The sequence below is a fragment of the Cinclus cinclus genome, chromosome 2 (genome assembly GCF_963662255.1).
Source record: "Cinclus cinclus chromosome 2, bCinCin1.1, whole genome shotgun sequence".
In the NCBI taxonomy this organism is placed as follows: Eukaryota; Metazoa; Chordata; class Aves; order Passeriformes; family Cinclidae; genus Cinclus; species Cinclus cinclus.
The window spans coordinates 16,052,631-16,074,828 of NC_085047.1; the positions used below are offsets into that span (position 1 = coordinate 16,052,631).

General features: G+C 58.5%; 1 protein-coding gene across 1 annotated transcript in view; it reads right to left on the bottom strand.

Moving 5' to 3' along the window:
• PDE2A (phosphodiesterase 2A) overlaps positions 1–22,198 on the bottom strand; it is a 38,764-nt gene that overhangs the window by 3,110 nt on the left and 13,456 nt on the right. The window contains exons 2-20 of the mRNA XM_062511829.1: positions 16,985–17,036; positions 5,939–6,028; positions 5,324–5,412; positions 4,876–4,985; positions 4,324–4,379; positions 4,189–4,248; positions 3,930–4,089; positions 3,790–3,842; positions 3,224–3,298; positions 3,072–3,113; positions 2,918–2,986; positions 2,675–2,805; positions 2,437–2,548; positions 2,312–2,351; positions 1,787–1,850; positions 1,616–1,694; positions 1,354–1,531; positions 380–492; positions 46–123 (exon numbers count right to left, since the gene is read on the bottom strand). Coding sequence (XP_062367813.1) covers positions 46–123; positions 380–492; positions 1,354–1,531; positions 1,616–1,694; positions 1,787–1,850; positions 2,312–2,351; positions 2,437–2,548; positions 2,675–2,805; positions 2,918–2,986; positions 3,072–3,113; positions 3,224–3,298; positions 3,790–3,842; positions 3,930–4,089; positions 4,189–4,248; positions 4,324–4,379; positions 4,876–4,985; positions 5,324–5,412; positions 5,939–6,028; positions 16,985–17,036 — 1,651 coding nt within the window. The remainder of the gene's footprint in view (positions 1–45; positions 124–379; positions 493–1,353; positions 1,532–1,615; positions 1,695–1,786; positions 1,851–2,311; positions 2,352–2,436; positions 2,549–2,674; positions 2,806–2,917; positions 2,987–3,071; positions 3,114–3,223; positions 3,299–3,789; positions 3,843–3,929; positions 4,090–4,188; positions 4,249–4,323; positions 4,380–4,875; positions 4,986–5,323; positions 5,413–5,938; positions 6,029–16,984; positions 17,037–22,198) is intronic.

Genomic DNA, 22,198 nt, shown 5'->3' on the forward strand with positions numbered 1-22,198 from the left:
GGCAGCGGGGGTCCCACCCCTGTCCCTGTTCTCATGGTTCCTCACCTTCATGTGGTACATCATCATCTCATTGGCCAGGTGGCTTCGGTACTGTGCCTCATTCACCTTCTTGTACAGCAGGGACTGTGCGGCAGGATCAAGGTACGGGAGTGCTAGGGGTGGGCAAACACCCTCCAGCACCCCCAAGCCCCCCCTGGCACCACAGCACATCTTTATGCCCATTAATTCCCTTCTCATCCCGTGGTCACCACCACTTGTCCCCAAGGAATGGGGACCACACACACACATCCCCCCATTCCCATCCCTCTGTGCTGTGGCAGAGCTGGGACACACACCCTGTGTGTGACCCCCTCCAAGTGGAGGACCCCCCAGCACATACATGGGCGATGCTGATCCCACAGTAGATGGAGAAGGCAGTGGCCAGGTCCTCATCGAACTTGCTGAACCAAGGGCCATTGATCTTGTTGACCAGCTCTGCCACCCCAATGACCTCTGGAGCAGAGGGAAGACAGCAGGGGTATCAGGGCCTTGTGCTGGGGACAGCACTGTGTCCATGGGCTTAGGGCAGGGTCGTGCCCAAGCAGCAGGGACAGTGCTGTGCCTGTGGGTTGGGGACAGCACGACACCCACATTCTGGGGACACTGCAGTGCCCAGGGGCTGGGACAGGCTTGTGTCCAGGGACAGTACTCTGCTCATGTGCTGGCAGACAGGATCATGCCCCTGCATGCAGGGTACATGGTCACGCCCATGTGCTTAAGGACAGTGCTGTGCCCATGGGCTGGGACAGAATCATGGCCATGAGCTGGGGGACAATGCTGAGTGTCTGTAGGGGGACAGGATCATGCCCTGGGACCATGCTGAACCCATGGACTAGGATAAGATCATGTCTGTGTGCTGAGGTCAGTGCTGTGCCTGTCTGCAGGGGTACAGGATCACACCCAGGAACTGTGCCCTTGTGCCAGGAGACAGCACTGAGCCCAAGGGACAAGACCATGCCCACGTTCACGGGACAGAGTGATGTCCTGATGCTGGGGACAGGACTGTGACCATGGGATTGGGACAGGGTCATGCCCATGTTCTGGGGCATGCCTATGGGCTGGGGACAGAATGGCACCCATGGGCTGGGGACAGAACAGTGTTCACATGCTGGAGACAGGATTGTGTCCCTGTGCTTGAACAGGATTCATGCCATGCCCACAGGCTAGAGATGATTCTCTGCCTGTGCCTGCATGCTGGGGACAGTGTCATGTCCACAATATGGGTGATCAAACCACCACATACTGATTAAGGCACCTGCTGGGCCAGACCTGTGCCCTACCCCTCTTCCCAGTGCTCCTTCACCACTCCCTCACCCTGGCTCTCATTCTTGATGGGGAAACAAAGGATGTTGCGGGTGCGGAAGCCGGTGCTGTCATCCACCCCACGGTAGAAGAGCGGGTGTGAGTAGGCATCCTTGATGTTCAGGATCTTGCCAGTGGTGGCCACATGGCCAGCAATGCCCTGGTCTGCTGGGATGCGGATCTCATAGCTCTGTGGGCAGGAGAAGGGAATCACCATCAAGGCCTGGGGGGAGGGACATAACCCCAGGCCCCCCCAACTCCATCCTGTGCTCACCTCGTCGTCCACCACTCCACCATCGAACACCTTGGCCACCAGCTCATGACTGAGCCGGTCCAGCAGGAACACAGAGCATCTGCAAGACACACCGCTGCCATTCGCACCCACAGGGGAGCTCAGTGTCACCCCCATGCCCCCTCACCTGCCTGCCCCGCCACCACCACTCACATCTCAGCATTGCTGAGGTTCCGGGCCTCCGTAATGATCTCCTGCAGCAGGACAGAGACATCATCTGCAGGGGTAGCAGGGAAGGGTAAGGGACCCCCAGCCAGGCAGCACTGCCCCCTCATTCCCCACTCACGCAATAAAACAGGAGGGGAGGATTTAGCTCAGGGTCCCAGCAGGAAGTGTGGGGGGCACAGAAGGATGGGGGCTGTGTGGGGCACATGTATGTGTGAGCAGCACATACGTGTGTGCAGCAGTGCACACATGCAGCTGCACATGTGCATACATGTTTCTAAGAGCTCTCTGGTCATGCTACATGCATGCATGCAGCCATGCAGAATCAGTGCATGTCAGGTTCTGTGCCAGCTCACACCACCCTTCTGCAACCATTCCCCAACAAGGGGACAAGGTTCTCCCTGGCTGGGGACAGAGAACCCAGTGCCACCACCCTCCAGGGCTGGGAGTGGGGGATGGTCCATCCATTCCCCATTCCACTCCCTCACCATGGGTGCTCTCCAATGCACTTACCCAAGTGGGTGAAGAGGTTCTTGGCCACCTGCAGCAGGGCCTGAGGGGACAGAGAGGATACCATCAGTGACTAGTGCAAGATGGGGCACACACCACGCATGTGGCATGGCCCTGCACACACTCACCTGGCACTCGCACTTGAGCTTCTGCTCCTTCTGGAAGGCCAGGGTGCTAGTGAGCACTGTGGAGGTGTAGCAGAAGCAGTGCTGGATCTTGTGCTCATCCGTGTCTGTGTAGCTGGCGGGGGCACACCTCAGTTCTCCGTCCCCATTGGTTCCCCCCCTTCTCCATGGCAACAGTGGTCCAGCACCCCAAAAGTGAGGGGGTGCATCCCCACAGAGACTCAGCCAAAATGCTGCTCACCTCTCCCCACTCAGTTTGTTGAAGGCGCAGGCCAGTGCCACCACCTGGGAGGTGGCCCGGCTAATGACAGGGACACAGAGCATAGAGGTGACCTCACAGCCCAGCATGCTGCTCAGCTGCTTGTGCTCCTCCTGCAGGGAGAGGCAAGATGGGGCTGGAACCAGCACCCCTCCAGGAAGCCCCATGGCACACTGTGGTGACACCCATGTCTCCAGGCGTGGGAGGGACATGGCTGGTACCCACCTCGCTAATGTCCTTCAAAGTGATGGGCTTCTTATCCTCCACCACCTGCCCCAGGCGCCCAAACGTGAGCTGTGGGGAGAGGGGATGTGTTAGCCCATGGAACCCATTGCCCACTCCCCGACCTCCCAACCCCTCACCATGTCCCCCTGCTCACTGAAAAGCTGATTTCCTCATCTAGGACACGGTCCCCCACCACCTGTAAGAGATGGGAAGAAGGGGGTGCCCAGGAGGATGACACCATGTCAGGTGGCATCATGTAATCCTCTGTGGGGGTCAGGGCTGGGCAACTGGCCCAGTGGCACCCACCTGGCAGAAGAGCTGGTGGTTGTCCTCAGAGACGAGCAGGAGGCAGCAGCACAGAGACTGGGTCTCCTGCTTCAACTGGGGAGTAAGGGGAGGGTCAGCACCCCAGCCTGCCCCAAGCACCCCCCAGGTGGAATCCAGCCCCTCCTCTGTCTCTGTGTGACCAGGGCACCCACACATGCCACAGAGAACCAGGTGCCCCTCCCCAGAACCTCCTCCCCATGACTGACCAGGTTCACCCTGGAGACTACTGATAGCAAGGGGAAGGCTGTTCACTCTGGACACTGCTGAGGGTCCTACTGAGGTACAGAATGATAGAGAGCAGGAGAGGAACCTGTACCTTCTCTCACAGAGTTTTTGGGGTGAGGGTGGCACTGTTAACTCTGGAGACTACTGATGGTTTGTTACAAGGCTGCTCACTCTGGTCAGTGCTGATGACTGCACTGCTGATGCTTGAGGCTTTTCTTGGCTTTGGGAAATTTTCTTGTTTTGAAATAAAACAGGGCTCCCTGGTGTGTCCTGGGGCTGGGGGCAGATGGGGACAGGGGACTGGTGGAGCAGCTACTCACATAGTTGATGACCTTGAGCTGCAGCGAGGCGGCATCCAGGTCATACAGCTCACCTGGATGAGGGTCACAACACCGTGAGGGGCTGAGCATGGTTTCACCCTGTCCACACACCACACACTTCCCAGTGTCCGCCCACTCACCACAGAGCTGTAGGATCTTGCAGTCCAGGTCACTGTAGCTGCTGCCAGGTGCCTTCTCGGGCTTGGCTAGAGAGGTCTGGGAAGAGCTGGTAGAGAGGCTGACCTGGGGCCAGGGCTGTAACTTCTGCAGAGCTTGCAGGCGCCGGAATGCCACCAGGGCCTGCAAGGTTGGGCAGAAGGGACAAGGAACAGCAGGGCTGGGAGAAGGGGTGGTAGGTCCCCAGGTGTCAGGTCCCACAGCTCAGAAGGAGTCACTTACATGTCTCTCTAATGCACACAGGTTCTGCTCGTCTGACTCACTCAGCTGGCCACAGTGTACCTGGATCAGGAGTGATGTCAGGACCCTCATGTCCAGGCCCTGTCCCCAGAGCCCTACCCATGTTCCTGCACTCACCAGGATGACGCAGACCACGGCTCCACTGTTCTTGTCCACCAATGGGATAATGAGCACTGCAAGCAAGAGAGTGTCAGTCCCAGGTGGGCCTCAGGGGCAGCCTGGAGCTGTGGAGCTCAGCTCTTGGGGTGCATGTCCCCATTACATCCTGATGTGTCATGACCCAGCCAGTAAGCCATCTATCCATCTTCCCATCCATCCATTATCCATCTGCCCACCTCCATACTTCCTTGTCCCTGAGAACACCCCTCAGTCCCAGTGCCCACCTTTCTCTTATGCCTCCATCCTGTTTCTAGCCATCTGTCTGTGCATCCATCACTCACCCACACACTGCTGTCTCAGCCACTGCCTCTGACCATCCATCTACCCATCCATCCATCCATCCATCCATCCATCCATCCATCCATCCATCCATCCATCCATCCATCCATCCATCCATCCCCTCACATCTCCATCCCTCTCCCTGTCCCTCCACCTACCTACCTACCACCCAGCCCTATACCCATACCCCCATATATGTCCACCAAGACCACCCTTCCCCACAGCTCCTACCTTGTGTGCCAGGGGCCAGGGGGGCTGCCAGGGGTCCCAGGTGCCGGCCAGGGAGCTCAGCAGGGAGCAGCCCCGCACATTCCAGCCGCTTCTGCTTCTGCACAGCATCCCTGCGGACACAGGGATACTTTCAGCACCCCTTGGGCAGAGACACCCATGGGATAGGAACAGGCTCAAGGACTATGCAACACATGTGCATACGAGTGTCCCTTCACACATGCACAGCCCCTGGACACAAATGTGTGTCTTCCTGCACACACGCAGCCCCTGTGCCAACACGTGTATCCCTGTACATACACAGAACCCCTGTGCACATGTGTGCATAACCAGGATGAAGAAGAGGATGGGAAAGGAAAGGGGACAGGTACAAGGATGGAGATGAAATGAGGACGGAGACGGAGACAGGATGTGTGCCCGTGCCCAGGACTGGGGAGGTGGCCAAGCTCACCTGAGCTTCCCGTTGGACGGCAGCTCATGCGGGGGGTCATCGCAGAGCAGCCGTGCAGCCCCATCCAGCAGGTAGATGTAGACATGCTCCTGGGGAAGGAGAGAGGCAGCACGGGCGTGTGTGTGCAGACATGCACGCACAGCCACACGTGTGCATAAACATACGTGCACCCACAGCTGCACAAATGGACCCCTGCACATACACACAGAGTCCTGCACAGGTGTGCCTGCTCACCTGCACACGTGTACACCGTTCACACCCAGCCATGGCTGGGGGGCCCCATGGAATGGCACTGCCACATACCCAGCCACCGCCAGCAACAGGGTCACCAGGATCAGGGCCACCAGCACCCCCAGGGTCACCAGCACTCTGGGGCCACCATGAGCACCAGGGCCACCAGCAGCACCCTGGGACTCTCCCATATAGGGGGAGAACTCAGCAGTGGGCTGGGGATAAAGAGACCCCACCCCAGGCTGAACCCCAGAATGAACCAGCGGATAATCCACTCTCTACTCCCTCCAGTCCAGGGGGTCTCAGCATCCCCACAACCCCCACCCACCCAATGCTCTGCTCCCCATTCTTCCCAGTCCCCCAGGAGATGCAGCCCCCACCTACCACAGCGGGCAGCAGGGTGACAAGGGCATGGCGGAGGGCATCACGCAGGGCGGTGGCATCAAGCGCAGCACCCAGGCTCAGCAGAGCATCCTTTGGAGAGACAAGAGCAGAGCAGGGGGTTACTGGGGGTTGACACCAGGGGGAAGGGCACTGCAGCACCCACCCCCTTTCAACCCTGCCATGGCACAGGTCCTTCTGCCCCCAGACCCCTTGCAGTGGCCTGCAGTCCGCCTGGTGCCTTTTTTGGAGCCAAACCCTCCTGTGTTGGTCAATGTCCATCGTGTGGGGAGGTGGGAGGTCCCCAAAAAGGGAGAGGAGGCTTTGGCACTGAGCCACACTGCCCTCAGTGCTAGCCATGCCATAAAGCACCAGAGGGAAGAGAAATGGGGCACAGAGATGGATTAAAGCTCATCTGGGGATTACAAGCCCATAGAGGGAGAGAGGTGTTGGGACAGACACGTGGAAAAGCTGGGGGGCACAGGGGGCTCCGTGATGTGACCCTCCCAGCTCTGCTCCTGCCTCCAGCCCTTGTTGGGATAAGGATGATGTTATGATGGAAACAGCAGATGCTTCAAATCAGACACTGGACAATGGTGATGAGATTTGCTCTTCCTCTGGTCCCAGCTTTTCCAGGTGGGTCCAGGCTCCATTCCTGATGACCAGACCTGGGGACTGTCATGTACCCCATGACCCCATCCAGAACAGCAGCCCCTCACGGGGCTATGCCACCCACCCACCCAGGGAGCATACTTGGCCATGGGGCCAGATCCAAGGGGCACTGGGAGCGTGGCTGGTGGTGAGGGTGCTTCCAGCTGAAGACATTGGCACTGGATGTTATTCCAACAGGGCCGCATCTCCAGTCACTTACTCACACTGGAGACACATGCACTGTAGAATACAGCCAGGCCTCAGCCAGATGGCTGTCCTGCCATCCCTCTGTCCCACCGGATCCTCCACAGTGGCCCCCCTGGGGCAGGGGAAGATGGGGCAGAGCCTGAGTGGGTCCCTTGGGTCTGCTTGGAGCATCAAATGCCAGTGGCATTCTTGGTGTGGGGATGGACAGGTGGCAGCTGGACACGGGTGGTGGCTTTATTAGAGCTGGGAATACAGGTCCATCCATGAAACAGTGGGGGGAAAGCAGCAGGAGCTAAAAGAATATATTCCCGAGACAAGGAGACAGCAGCAGAGGCTGGCAGGAGGGTTTGCAGCCTAGCAAGAAGGTAGGGAGAGTGAGGCTGGGCTGGAAAGGACATCACACTCATTCCACTTATCCCACTCATCCTGCTAAACTGCTTCTCCCACTCATCCTGCTCTTTCCACTAAGCTTATCCACCATATTAATCCAGTTCATCAAACATCCCATTTGATGGCTCACTCCACTCAACTGCTTGTCCCAGTTGTCCTGCCTATCCCACTCACCCTGCTTGTTCCATTCATCCAGCTCAACCCATTCATCCCACTCAATGGCTCATCCCATTCAATGGCTCATCCCACTCCTTCCACTTGTTCCACTCATCCTGCATATCCCACTTGCTCATCCCACTAATTCCATTTATCCCACTCATCTCACTCCCAGTCCACATCCTCCAGCCCAGAGCAGAGGTTTACCCCAACACCCTCACCCCCTGTCACCCCATGTCCCTCAACCCTGAGGAGATGCTGCAGACCCACTCTGGGGGCTCTGCTAGGACACAGCCTGGGCCCAGAGCCAACACAGCCAGAGCCACTACCATAGCCACATCCCGGTTATTGCCATAAACAGCCTTTTTCCCTTTGCTGTGGAGTCACTCCCAGCAAACCACACCATCCAGGCACTACTCCAGTTTGGGTGAGGGTTCCTTCAGATCCATCACTACTCCACAGATTTCGGGGTATTTGGATGAAGCTGCATTGGCACATGCATCCCCAGCACCAGCAGAGAGACGAAACCCCATGCCTGCCACCAGGAATGTCACTGGGACCCACTGAGCCAGACTCACATAGCCCTGTATCTGCACCCTGTGGGGCAGGGGACCAAAGCTCTTCCAGGGAGAGCTCCCAGCACCTGCTCTGCATCCCAGCTTCCATGGAGGGCAGAGCTATGGTACCACTTCCCAAGTGGGCACAGGGGGTTAATTAACTTCACTAAAACAGGAGAAAGCATAAAGGGATTGCAATTCCTAGCTGCTGGAGCAGAGTACAACACCCTCATCCCAGGTGCTGCACACCCAGCAGCTCTGGAGGGAAATGCTGTCTGGAAATCGGCATGGGGAGATCCAAGGGGATTTTTGGGGGACAGATCCAAGGACAGGGTGTGGGCAGCGGACACAGCATGGCATCACTGACAGCCCCAGGGGCTGAGGATGCTGCTCCTGCAGAACAGGTGAACAGCACCCTGTCCCTGTCATGTCCCCATGGTGCACACTCGTGGCCTTGTGGGGCCCCCACCCGGGGACTGCTGCCACCTTTTCTCTGGCCTGAGGGGACAAGGATACTGGTCTCACCCTGCCAGACTCCTGAGCTAACAGGGTGACCCACAGCAAGAATTTTGCCAGCTCTCCTTGGCCAGCATCCCATAGTGTGGTGCAACACCAGAGCTGTATCTGCCTCAATATTCCCACTGGAGCTGGCGGAAGATTAACAGTGCCATTCATCTCCTTAGAGTAAGGATTTGTCTCTGCTGCAGCATGGAACCCCCCACTCTAGCAAACCCAAATCCTGCCATTGACCAGCCTCCAGGGCACTGCCTGCTCTCTCCCCTGCTATTTTTCCCCCTCTTTTCCCCTTTGGATAGCTGCAGCAGCATCCTGTCCCCACACACGTGGTGGTGGGGACCCCCGGCACAGGCTACCCAGCCCCCATCCCAGGCTTCCACAGATTCTGCTGGGATTTAAAAGCAGCTTTTTTCAGAAGGGGGTATTCACCAGCAGTGAAAACGTGACTATTTTCAAGAGGGTCAGCCATGTCTGTCCCCTTCCTTCCCCCCCCCCCCCCCCCCCCACACACAGCTGTGGAAGCTTGGTTTGTCCCCCCTGGCACCCCCAGCTTCTCTGGATGTTTATGAAATAGAGAAATCCCATCCTGGCCAGCTTCCTCTCCAGAAAGGTCCATTTCACACCTGCCATGTGGAGGATGGGGGCTGGAGGAGGAGGACACTGACCTCACAGGGTCTCAGGTCTCTGAGCTTGCACCCCTTCTCCTGGCCTTGCTCCTGGGAGATGAATGGAGGCCCCCCAAGGGTGAGGAGGAGCAGGCAGAGGCTGGATCCAGTGCAGTGAGGCACCCATGGGGATGTTCAGCCCTGTTGAGGGTACCTGGAACTTGGGATCTCTCTCTGAGTGGGGGGGACACACCTGAGCACTCAGTGAGCAGACTTTGCATGAGGCAGAGCTCAAAACCAGGACCTGCCACCGCTGGATTCCTCTTTAACCATGGGTAAACAGGCACAGAGAGACAGGCAGCAATTCCGGGTCCCTGGGAGCATCCTGCTTGTGGAGGAGTGCTGAGAAAGGCTGAAGCACCCCCACCCTGCCTTGCAATGGGATGCTGGGCTGCAGAGGCCCCAGATGGATCTGCCATCGCTGCCAGAGCACCCATGGGTGCTGATTCTACAGGGGGATGCTGGCAGCAGCCCAGGCTTCTGTGGCAGACTCCTGCCACAACCCTCCCCAAGGAACCTCGAGGAAATGAATCATCTCCCTGCCGAGCTTCCAGCCCAGTTTTGCTGTAAAAATTCCAAGTAAATGATCTGCCAGAGGTGACCGCTTGAGCTTGAGACATCCATGACACCGTGAGCCCTCAGAGCTCACTCGGCTCCTGCCCTCCAATGGGACTTTATCCATCTGTGAACGCAAGGAAAATGAGCCCAATTAATTTCAGCAGTGGATTAGTCTATTAGCCCCTGCCTGAGCAATCACCTTTGGGATGGAGCTGGACATCGCTCTGTCTGGACAACTTCACCCCCAATTGTGGGCCCCAAATCAAATTAGAGCATCTAAGATGCTGAGTGCGCAGCTCTCGGTGCCTGTGGGCAGCACATCCCAGTACCCACATCCCATGCAGATGCTTCCCAATGGATTTTACAGGCTCAGGTTGAAAGGGATTGGGATGCTTGGGAGTGCAGAACACAGCAAGAAGGGGTCTGGGGCAGAGCAAAGGATTCCCCTGCAGCCTGTCTCACCAGCCCCAGTGTCTCTCACAAGGGGCTTGCAGAATTCAAGGACAGAGAAGCTGCTCCCCAGGGAATTCCCTACCGGGCAGAGCCCTGGATAAGGAGGGTGACCATGTAATCAACTCGTTGCAAGGCTGAGAGCCAGGGCTGGGGGCCTAGGGCTTCCTCCCACTGCCATCTCTTCAGATAGGATGCATTTTTAGCCACCAGCCTCTGGATCTTATTGTATTTGACAGGTAAAAAGCAAAATCCCATTTGGATTCATGGGAGGCAGCCTACCTCCACTCGCCCAGCCCCTCACCACTCCCTGTGCCCCACTCACGGGGTGCTTGGCTACCTGTCCCTGTCCAAGGCTTCCCCACCCACTGCAACCCTTCAGACAGAGACACCCACCCATTCCCCAGCTTTGCCTTTTCCCAGCCCTTTCCCCTTTCCAGGGAAAGTGATGGGAAAACTTTCTACCCTCCTGCCTCCCCTTCGAGGAGGAAGCTGCTGCTTCAGGACCCCCTTTTGCCCCCACCTATCACACTCCGAGATGTTTCCAAGTGCATGGGGACAGATGTCCCTGCCTTTGTCCCCTCTCCAATGCCTGGCTGCAGGGTGACAGCACCACAGGGAGCAGCTGATCCCCCTGGGCCCCCCAAGCTGAGCCACAGCTGCCAGCAAACACCCAGCCTGCGCCCGCACCGCCCTGCCCAAGCATTTGCCGAGAAATCTGGCGGCATTAAAAATTTCCCAAAATATCCCTGAGCCATGATTCATCCTCCTCTCCCACCTCCAGCAATGCTGAGCCGCCCCAGCCCCACTCCAATCCTGGGGGGCTGCTTTCCCCTGGCTGCTCAGCCTCATGCTCCGGCCACGGTGGTTAAATATAGCCGAGCTCTGCCTGTGTGCTGGCAACGCCAGGCTGGCAACAAGCAGGGCACGGCCAGGCAGGAGAACACCAGCTCCTGATTCTGGGCTACGAGTGGGGAAACTGAGCTGAGGAGCAGGGGAGCGGCTCCTGAGGGCAGCAGGCTGCGGCTCTGCTGTCACCAGCTCTGCTGTGGGCAGGGTGACACTGCTAAAAACCCTGTCACCCTGTCCCCCTCAATGCTCCTTCACCCAGGCCCAAAAGCACAATTTCCCAGGGAATCTTCCCCACGGAGGCAGCATCCCTGTCCCCAACCCCCCAAGAGCATCCCTGATACCTTTCAGCTCTGCCACGGGCTGAGTGACACTACTGTCACCCTGTCACCCCCAACACTGCTCCAGGCTCCTTCCCTCTGCCCCACAGCCACAACTCCCCAGGAAATCCTCTCCATAGGAGTGAGAAAACAGAGGAAGCATCCCTAGCCCCCCAAAGCAGCACCCCTGATAATGCTCCAGCAGTGTCCCTAGAGCAAGGCCCAGGGCAACAGAGGATGGAGGGTTGGATGGAAGGTAGAGCTGGCAGCTCTGCCCAACTCCAGCTGGGAAGCCATCCATCCATTTCCTCCCAGCACCGCTCTTAGTCCCAAATTACATTCCTTTAATCTAATCAGGCAGCAACAACCTGTAACACGGTAGCTCCTTAATTACCTCATCTTTTCCAGGGGGATAATGAGGGCAAACAGGAAGGAAACACTTCTGGGATATCTCTTGTCTCCTCATGGTCATTTGCCTGGGGTCCTGTTGCAGTGTATGGATGGGAAGCAAGGGCTGAGGTGCAGGACCCTGTCATGGAGCCACCCTGGCACCCAGTGATCCAGGTTGAAGCTTCCAAGGGGTAGAAGATGCAAATCTGTGGAATCAGCCATCCCAAAAAAAACACACAAGTAGTCCTGCATGCCTGTGCCTCCCTCAGTTTCCCTTTCTGTGGAGGTTTCCTACCTCAGTTTCCCTACCTGCAAAGGGTCTTGGCCATGCAAGACCTGATTAGGACGGCACTAGAGTTTGGTCCAGGTGGAATGAGACAACCTGAGCCCAGTGTCTCCCTGTAGCTCAGTGCATCCTTCACCCCATCCTCTTCCTCCCCCACACATCAGCCTCCCTGGAGCCTGGCATGCTCACACTGCACAGGACATTTGTACAGGACATTTGCACATGGAGTTTCTACAGCCTAGAACCAGGCAGATGCCACTCCCTGAGGACCCCGCACTCTCTGAGTGGGATGTTTTGCTGAACCGAGCAAATTTCCTAACCTCTGGCAGCTCACAAGCCTTTGGGGTGCTCCTAGTCTGTCCCCCCACATCCTGGCCTGGCCTCCCGGGGCCAAGACAACAGGGCTGGAGTCAAGGTCGCTTCCTGTTGATGTCCCTTTGTCAGGCAGGACAAATCGGGACAGCAGCCACACTCCTCAAGGATTTCCGTCCCCAGAACATCGTGGCCTTCTTGGAACAGCCGGCTCGGCCACTAGCCTAATGATCTGTCACTCGTTTGTCACTAATTGGTTCACTGTTCTAAGAAAGAAGGTGGTGAAGGCTGGGGGTCTCTCTGTGACTTGTCTCTAAGCATGTCAGAGAGGGGGAGAGGCACCCCACTCAGCCCATGTCACTTGTCCCTAACCAGTGTCAGGGAGGGGCATATGGACCCTCCTGCAGCAGCTGCAGGGACACTGCTCCGTGCTTAGGAGAATCCCTGGTATGTGGCTCCCCTCACCCCAAAAGACAGAAACATCCTGGCACCCAGCTGGCACCGAGCTTTGGGTGCTGGCAGTGGCAGTGCTGGGGGGGGACCTGCCATGATGTGCATTCCTGGGACATGGCATTGCTGGAAAAATTTCCATGGCACACAGTCCCACACTGGATGGGTTTCCAGGACTTTCCTGGATGTTTTCAGGTGGATTAGTCATGCAGGGGGTCTCTGTGACTGGCTCTGTTTGGGACCATCATGGCAAAGCTCTGGGGATGCAGCCAGAGAGGGGCTCAGGGGACATCTAGGTCCCTTGGGGGGATAGGAATCAGTGGGATGGGAAGGGGGATGCAGCATTCCCACATCCATCCGTGCAGCCCCTCCTGGTATGGCTGGCACTAATGGGATCTGCACAGTGATTAGGGGCCTCATTTATCAGCCTCTGATGGGATCTGGGAAAATTGAATTCCTGGCCATCTGCAGCTGGGGAGGAATTCGATTTGGGCAGTGCTCCGGAGCAGGGTGTGGGGAGCTGGGGGCTGGTAGAGCTGCCCTGCCCCACCCCCCCCAGGGGGTTCCACTTTGACTATACAGGAACTGCTCTTATTTTCCATGCCTGAGAGGGTTTGGCGGTGGGATGCAGCTCTTAATTGCCTTGAAGGGGTCTAGGAATTGGGGGGGGGGGGGGGGGGGGGGGGGGTCTTGCTGCTCAGATGGTGAAACTGAGGCACGGCCAGGAGAAGAACAAAACCCATTACATGGCAGAAATTATCTCAGTACTGGTGTTTAATGGGTCAGCACCCAGCCAGGGTTCTGGCCTCCAGCCCCTCTTGTCTATAGGGGGGTTCCAAAGCTGCGGCCAGGACATCCAAAGGTGCAAGACACCCTGCATCTGCCAGAACTGGGCCAGGAGCAGTGATCCCTCCTGCACCAAGAGGAGGGAGGCACAGGAGCTAGGTCTACTCCCTGGCATTTTCCACCCCATGGCTCCCTCGGGCAGGTCCCCACAATCCTCTCCCCCACATCCATGGAGTGGCCAGGGTGGGTATGCAATGGAACTCAGCTGCAAACGTCCCAGGCTAGTCCCCAATCCATGGACTCAGCTCCCAGAGGGCCACCCTCCAGACCCAGGCTTGCAGGGGATCCCAGCCCATCACCTCCCCGCCAAATGTCACAGCTCAACTCCAAAAAGCCAAGGTTCCCCACGGGGCCAATCCCATTCAGGGGGAAGATGGCACCATGTCATCCTGCAACAGGAACATCCTGATCCCAGCTTCTCAATGTCCAGGGTGCAGCAGGACTAATCCCCTCTAACTCCTTCTGCTTGGGGTGCAGCAGGAACACCCACCCCTACCCCAACTCCCCTGTCTGGGGTGCAGCAGAGCACTCCCACCTCAGACCTCTCCTCCTGGGTGATGTCATGGGGCATGAGAGCACTGGAACTTATATCCCAAACCCCACTGCCCCTCAAAAACCAGAACCAGGGCACTGCAGTGCCAGCACAGGCTGATTCCACACCTGCAAGCAGTCACTCCTTGAGACCCCCACACCTTAGGCCTGTAGGGACCACCTGGCTGGGAGACTCTGGGGTGCACCCACCCATCCCAGTTTGGGGATCTAGCTCTACCCCTCAGCCCTGCTGCGTGGGAGGAAGCCAGCCCTGCCGCATGTAATGGAAAGAAGCCGCCACGGCCCTTTCCTCCCCTTTATTGCCCTGCTGATGTGTTTGTGTCTGCCAGAGGAAACGCAAGGACAAACGCCCGCACACGCATGTCCCCTCACTGCCCTCAGCCTGCTGAACGTGGCTGGTCCCACACAGGGGGAAACTGAGGCAGGAGGAGCCCCACGATGCTGGCTGAGGCCACCCAATCCCCAGCAGGTCAGTACATTCAGGCACACTTGGCCTGACTGTAGTCCCCCACAGTCCCCTACCAATCCCTGGGGACAGTGGGGGAGCCCCCCCTCAACCCATCCTGCTTCTCCAGGCTGTGAACATGTATCAATTAGGGTTTGATTCATGATCCAGTCTGCAGGTAATTGTATTGGAGCTGGTGGCGGGGAAGGAGAGGAGGAACAGACATTCTCAGCCTCACCCCATTGCAGGGTGCTGGGGGATAATAACACTCCAAGCCCTCTATACCCCCTATATGCCCCCCAGGCTAGGGGATGGGAGTTCCAGATGCAGCCAGTACACCAATGGGGACAGGGGTCCTGTGATGCTTTGTGGGGGATGAGCTGTTCCTCACCCACCCTGGGCTGGGATGTGCTGGGTGGGGAGGGGGCAGGATCCATCTCCACCACTCACTCCTCATACATCCTGGGTCACATGCCATTGCCACTGTGGCCTCACATACCAGCGATAGCTGGGGCTGCATCTCTGCCCCACCATGTGATCCACTCCCCCTCCTTCTCCTTGTTGCCATCCCAGCACTGGTGGTCTGGTCTAAAACCAGTCTGCCCACCACCACCCCATTTGGGTGGGTTTTGTACCTCCCAGGCTGGGAGTTGTGGCTCCCTTACCCCCCACCCCCAGATCCCCTTGGAGGGCTGTGTCCGGGGTTCAGAGCCTGCCCAGCTGCCAGCACCCTCCTAGGTCAGGCCCAGTTGGGTTCTGGAGGGCCAGGATGGAGAGGGATCACAGGGACCCCCATATCACTGCACTGGGCAGTAAGGAGTGTCACATCCCACCCCCGTGCTGACAGTTCCGATGTCCTCAAGCTGCTACCTTCCCATCCGGAGGGGGAGGGGGGCTCATTTCCCCCCCGCCCGGGGCACACTGGCCCTGCTCGGCTTCTTTCTCTCCGTCAGCAGCTTTCGGCAATTTCCCAGAGAGCGTTTCCTTCCCTTCATTTCCCAGCCTGAATCTCCGTGTCCTCGCTCTTGTTTTGAACCCCCTGGAGCCCCCCAAGTAGCTGTACCCCCCCCCCCCCCCCCCGGGGACCAAGGCCAATGTTCTCACACCCAAAACCATCGGCACACAGGTCAGGGATCCATCCAGGCGAACAGAGAGGGGAAGAACCCCCCCTCAAGTTACCCCTCCCCAAATTTGGGCATGCTCGAAGGCGCAGGAGCAGGCAGGAACAAGTGTTTTCCCACCCACATACTGGGACACAGCCTCCATCTCCCCAAAATGTTCATCTGGTGCAAGGAGGTTGGGGGGCTCAAAGCTGGGTCCTGCTGGGGTTGCAGAAGGGGCTCCCTCCTTCCCAGAACACCCACCCCGAGGGTCTGGCCGCAGGATGGAATACGCAGCTGAGCTCTTGAGGCTCCCACTGCCAGCGGGGCCAGAGGACACGGGCAAGGGGGGACCCCAACCCCCCCAGACAAACGGAACCCCCAGACACCCCCAAACACCCCAGGACAGAATGGACTCCCGTTGGACTCCCGAGGATCCCCCGGGTATCCCTTTCCCCAGGGTTGCTCACAGCGTCCTGGAGAGTCCCCATGGCGCGGCCGGGCTCCTGGCGCGGCTGCGGCAGGGCGTGGGGGTCCCCCCGGGGACCGGGCCACCCCCCACCCCCTCCCTCCCAGTCCAGCCCATTTCCTCCCGGGATCCCGCCGGGATCCGCACCCCCCGCCCCCCCCAACCCGCTGCCTCTTTCCTACATGAAGCCCAGCGTGTCCCCAAGCCTCGGGGTGGGGGGGGACACAAAAAGCCCCATTCGTGCCTCAGTTTCCCTGTCGAGCTCTGACCGTGGGGTTCTGAGCCCCCCACCGAAAAGGGGGAGACTAGCGGTGCAAACGTGCTCGGGAAAGCCCCCCCCCCCGGCCCTGGTGCGGGAAGGGATGGGAAGTCCAGAATCCCCGCTCCCATCGCCCCTTATCCCTTACAGCGCCGAGCACGGCGAGTCGGGAGCCCCGGCTCGCTCCCAGCCCCGCCCCACAGCACAAACACGGGGACCCCCACCACCGCCCCCGGGACCCAGCGGGAAGGGAAGCCGTGGGAATGGGGGTGCCGGCTGGGAGAGGAGGTGGGTTTGGGAGGGGAGGAGGGTTGAGGGTCCCGGGTGGGAGAAGAAGCGCTTGGGGTGGGGGTCCCCAGTAGCAGGGCAGGTGAATCGGGTGTCCCAGGTGTCAGGGGCCGTGGGTCGGGGTCCCGGGTTAGGAGCGGAGATGAATCTGAGTTCCCGGGTGGGAGATGAGGGTGGGTTGAGGGTCCCAGGTGGAACGGGAGATAGTTGGGACTGGGGTCCCGAATGGGAGGGGACGCGGTTGGGGATGGAAATCCGGGTTGAGAAGAGAAGGGTCCCGAGTGGGAGGGAGGTGCGGGGGCCCCCTCGGGGTGGAGGTCCCGACGTCCCTACCTGTAGCGCCTCGGGGCCGGGAGCGGCGTCCCCCGCCCGCAGGAACCCGCGGCTGAAAAAGCGAAGGAGCGCGATAAGGAGCCGTGGCACCATCCCGGCACCATCCCGGCACCATCCCGGTCCCGCGTACCCCCGCACCGCCCGCAGGCTGCGGGCACGCCCCCGCCGCGACACGCCCCGTCACGATACGTCCGATCACGACACGCCCCGCACCTGCTGCGCGGGGCAGCGGCTCCGCGGGGTTCTGAGAAGCGAGGATGGGCGGGGAGGTGTGGGGTGGCGAGGGGGTCGGACATCACTCTCCAATGCGTAGTGGGGGTCCCCGGTGTGGGACGGGGGTCGAGAAGGTGGTCCCGATGTGGGAAGTGGGCCGGGATGTCACTCCTCCGTATTGGGAGGGGGTCAAAGGTGGGAGTCCCAGTGTGGGGTGGTGGAAGGGGAGCCCGGGGTGGGGCGGAGGCGCCCATGCGGGGAAAGGATCAGGGCATCGCTCTCCAGTTTGGGCGGCTCCGCTCTGGAGCGCGGGGCTGGCAGTGCTTTCCTTGTGGGGCAGGTACCGGGTGTCCCATGACGGGTCTGGTATCTGAGAGGGCAACAATCCCCCTCCTTGTCAAACCCTCCTCTCGTGGGGATCGGGCCAGGAGTTTCCCCCTTGCCCCTTCACCCTTCTGGGGCATATTTCACCTCCCAATAAAGCGACCCCTGCCCCCTTAAAGGATATGCCTCACGTTTGGGTTGGGGAGATCTTCCCCTCATCGTCTGTGATGGAGAGGCCGGAATCTCATCCCATCACTTGCCCTAGGGTAGCACTGATGCAGGGCTCAGTACTGCATCAGAAAGTCTTCCCTGCCCCGCATCCCAGTGGATACTGAAGGGGTCCCACCCAGCATCCCTCTCTTGGATAGGGAGGGATCCCCATCTTGGGGACCCCTCATAGGGTCTGTTCGCCCCCACCCTCCTACAGAATCCCCCACTGCCTTCAGCGAGGAGTGACACCTCCTCCCCTTTCCCCCCCACCCGCCTCCGAGACAAGTACCAGGATTTCGGGATGCTGCACCTGCCCCAATGGCCCCAAGCAATCTGCATGGAAGGTCGACGTGCTCAGCCGTCACACGATGGCCACATGCCACACAGTGAGAGGGACACCGGCAGCGCGACAATCTCCATTCCTCATCCTCCTCATCCTCCTCCTCCTCTTCTGGGCAGAGGAGGAAGTTCTGGTGTGGGGGAGGATGCCCCTCTCTTTTCTTCGCATCCCGGGACTCCCTAGTCCCCAGGCACTCCCGTGTCCCTGCACCCCTGTATCCTTGCCCCTCCACGTCCCTGTGCTCCTGCAGTCCCATGTCCCACTCCCTACCCAGGCACCACCATGTCCTTGCACCTCTGTATCCCTGTCCCCGGGGTGCTCTTCAGGAACAGGGCGCTCTGGGGTTTCGCTCCTGGCTCGTAAAGGACTCGACCTTCTCGCATCGTCTCTCAGCCCTCGTTAAGGACAGGTGGTGACAAGGAGATGCCACCTCGAGGCACGGGCCAAACAGGGTAGGGTTTAGGGATACTCTGCATGCTGCACCCTCCATCTCGTTTCCTGCACCCTGACCCCCGGGATGCCGGGCCGGGGGTCCCGGAGGAGGCTCAGGGTGGCCAGTGGAGCCGCGGGGCCATCTAGTGGCCAGAGCCACCGGGAGCTCCCGGGCGGCTGATCCCGAGCACCCTGCCGCAGCAACCCCGGCCTCCAGGTGGTCCTGCCCCTGGGGGTGACACAGCGCGACGGGCGTCTCTCCCCGGGACTAGCACAGGACCATGAATACCTAAACCCGACGCAGCCCCCCAGGGCAGCGTCTCACAGTGCCCGTCTTTCTGACTAGGACGCCACCAGAGCTGCCAGATCCCCGAGATTGAGGTGTGGAATCCCCTCTGTGGGTTCATCCCGCTGCAGGTACCAAGCGTCACCCCAGCCTGAACGGGTCCTGCTGGCACGGATGCAGGTCCGAGAATCCATGAATAAAGCAGATTCACGGTGCGAATAGCAGATTCCCTGCGGGGCCAGCAGTGGGAACACCCCAAGGGGCTGGGAGCTGGCAGGATCCATGCTGAACCTGGCACAACCGTGTCACCAGAGTCAAGCATGGGGCAGCTCACAGCCAGCACAGCTGCTCAGGGAACACAAAGCCATTGCTGGGAACAAGGACACAGCACAGAGCTGTCCCCAGTGCTCAACCAGAGGTGCCTGGGGGCAGGGGGTGGTACACAGAGGTGCAGGGACACAGGAGCTGCAGGGACATGGGGGAGGACTGGGGGGCAGGTGGTGGGATACAGGGGTATAGACACAAAGGCCTTGGGACAGGGACACAAGGAAATGGGACACAGGAATGCAGGGACATGGGGGTGGAGTGACACAGGAGCAGGGACACAGGGACATGGCAGTGTAGGGACACAGGGGCACCTGGAGACAGGGGAACGGGACATAGGTCCAGGGACGCAAGGGTGCAGGGACTTGAGCTTCAGTACCACCGTTGCATCCATGCATCATTGTTCATTTCCCAGTCAGTCCTGGGGTAATTATGAGCTGCTTCCCGGCTCTTCTGTGTGTTCCAGGAACGGCATCCCTTGGATGGGAACATCAGAGCAGTCAGATGGACACACACAGCCTCAGAACCCAGCCCTGGAGCTGCTGGGTAATAACTGTAGGTGCTGAGGAGAGGCAGCAGTGTGGGCTTCCCACATTTCCATCCATCCTCTTCCCACATTTCCATCCATCCTGTAGTTTTCCCTTGGTCCCAACCTGGAGTGGATCAATCAGCGCTGTGTCTCCTGTCTCTTCCTGGGAACTTGGGGAGCAGCCACCCCGCATCCCATCTGGAGGGTGTCTCATGGCATCAGTGGGAATAAAGTTCATGCAGGCGAGTAAATATTAACCTTTATTCCATGGTAATGGAATATTCCGCACCAAAGACACTGAGATAAACCCCACACCAGTTTTTTCCCTGGGAGGTGCTGGCAGCAAATGGTGCCAAACTCTCAAAGTAAAAGATTTTGGGGAGTTAAGGCACCAAGATGAGCCTTCACTCCCTGTGTAACCCTGAAATCCCATTTATCCCCATCCCTAGCAACTGCAGCAACCTGCTCTCAGAGCAGCATCTGTGGGCATATTGGATATACTGGGAGCACTGGGATGGGAGGAGAGCAGGGCAGGAGGGCAGCATGCCTGGCTGTTCCCAGCTGGGCCAGGACTGCTGTGAGTCATGTAGGATCAGCAATGCTCCATTAAACTGTGGCACCAACAGCCAGATGCTGGCTCTGTAGAGGCACAGGACTGTGCAGCAGCCTTCTGGAGCATCCCTGTCCTCTGGGAAAGGAGGGGACACTGTGGCCAATGCAGGTGGCACATAAGGCTGGGGTCCTGCCCATAGAAAAAGAGATGACTGAGACTCAGCTGAGCATGGGGGACCTGCTGGATCTGTGAATGAATTGGAGTGTTATTCCTCTGAAGCTGCTAATCCAAGGTACACTGACAGCTCTAAATCCCATCAGAAATCAATCCATCTGCTCTTCCGCTCTGCACTAATCCCCACAATGGCACCTGATCGATATCCCATTTACTGCTCTGTGGTTTCCCCATGGATAAATCTCACCAGTGCCCTGGACACAGCTGCAGTGCCCCAGTGGAGCAGGGATTGCTGCAGGGCAGGGAATGCTGTGGGGCAGAGAATGATGAGGCATCCCTCACCTGAACAGTGCCAGGCGCACTGGTAGGGCTGCTAGGAGACTCTGTGGCATCAGGTGGGTTCACAGCACGGACCTGCTGGGAGCAGCAGGAGAGTTGGGAACATGTAGAAGCAAGGAAGAGCTGTGCCTGCAGCTGTTGTGCATGCGAGTGAGTGAGTGTGTGTGTACCACTGTCACCCCCAGAAACCCCCAGAACGCCAGCAGGGTGGGATCCAAGGTCCAGGTGAATCCCTTGATCCACCATAGGAGCCAGAGCCCAGAATGATCTCAGGCTGGGTAGAGATGGGGGTGTCCTGGCACCAGCCTCTCTGTGAGGATGGCCCCCAGAGATGCCAACTGCAGGGACCTGGTTGCATCAGGTCTGGGGCTTGGACTATCATTGGATTCAAAGCAGGATAACAAAGGGATGAGGAAGGGATGAGGAAGGGATGAGGAAGTCCTATGCTCTTCAATATCTTTATAAATTACTTGGACACAGGACTGGAAGTTTGGACTAAGCAAGTTCACAGACAATAAAAAACTGGGAGGGATTGCTGACAAACTGGGGAGTTGGAAAATCACCAAGTAAGTGCATGAAATTCAACAAGGATTCTGCACACCCATGTATGTACAAACTGGGAAATAATTTGCTGGAAAGCAGTGTCATGGAAAGGGACTTGGGGGTGCTGGTCAACAGTAAGTTGAAGGTGAGTCACACGAATGACACCCATGTCCTGGGGGAACATCAGGCCCAGCATCACCAGCTGACTGAGGGAGGGGATTGTCCCACCCTGCTCTGCACTGGGGCAGCCTCACCTTGAGTGCTGGGCGCAGCTGTGGGCATCACAAAATATAAAAGACCAATAGTTAAGCCACTAGAAAGAGTCTAAAGGAGGGCAATCAGGGTGGTGAAGGGCCTTGAGGGGAAGCTGTATGGGGAGTGGCTGAGGTCACTTGGTCTGTTCAGCCTGGAGGAGAGGACACTGAGGGGAGACTTCATTGCAGGTACGACTTCATTGAGGGGAAGAGGAGGGGCAGGCACTGATCTCTGCTCTCTGGTGACCAGTGACAGTCCCCAGGGAATGGTCTGAAGTTGTGTCAGGGGAAGATTAGGTTGGATATTAGGAAAAGTTCTTTACCCAAGGGTGACTGGTCACTGGAACAGGCTCCCCAGGGCAGTACCAAGCCTGACAGAGTTCAAGCAGCATTTGGACAGCACTTTTGGGCACATGATGTGACTCTTGGGGATGGTGCTGTGCAGGGCCAGGAGTTGGACTTGATGCTCCTTGTGGGTTCCTTCGAGTTGAGCTGAAGTGATACCACTGATGAGTAAGTGATGGAGCCTTTAGAGGGTCTCTATGGAGACAGTTCAGAGCACAGCAAGGGCTGTGGGGCCACTGGCAGCCCACACACGACAGGGCTGATTAGGGGAACAAATGGGAAGGCAGAGCCCTGCTGGTCCCACTGTGGTGGGCAGGTCCCTGTGGGGCTGAGATGTCTCTCTGCTTT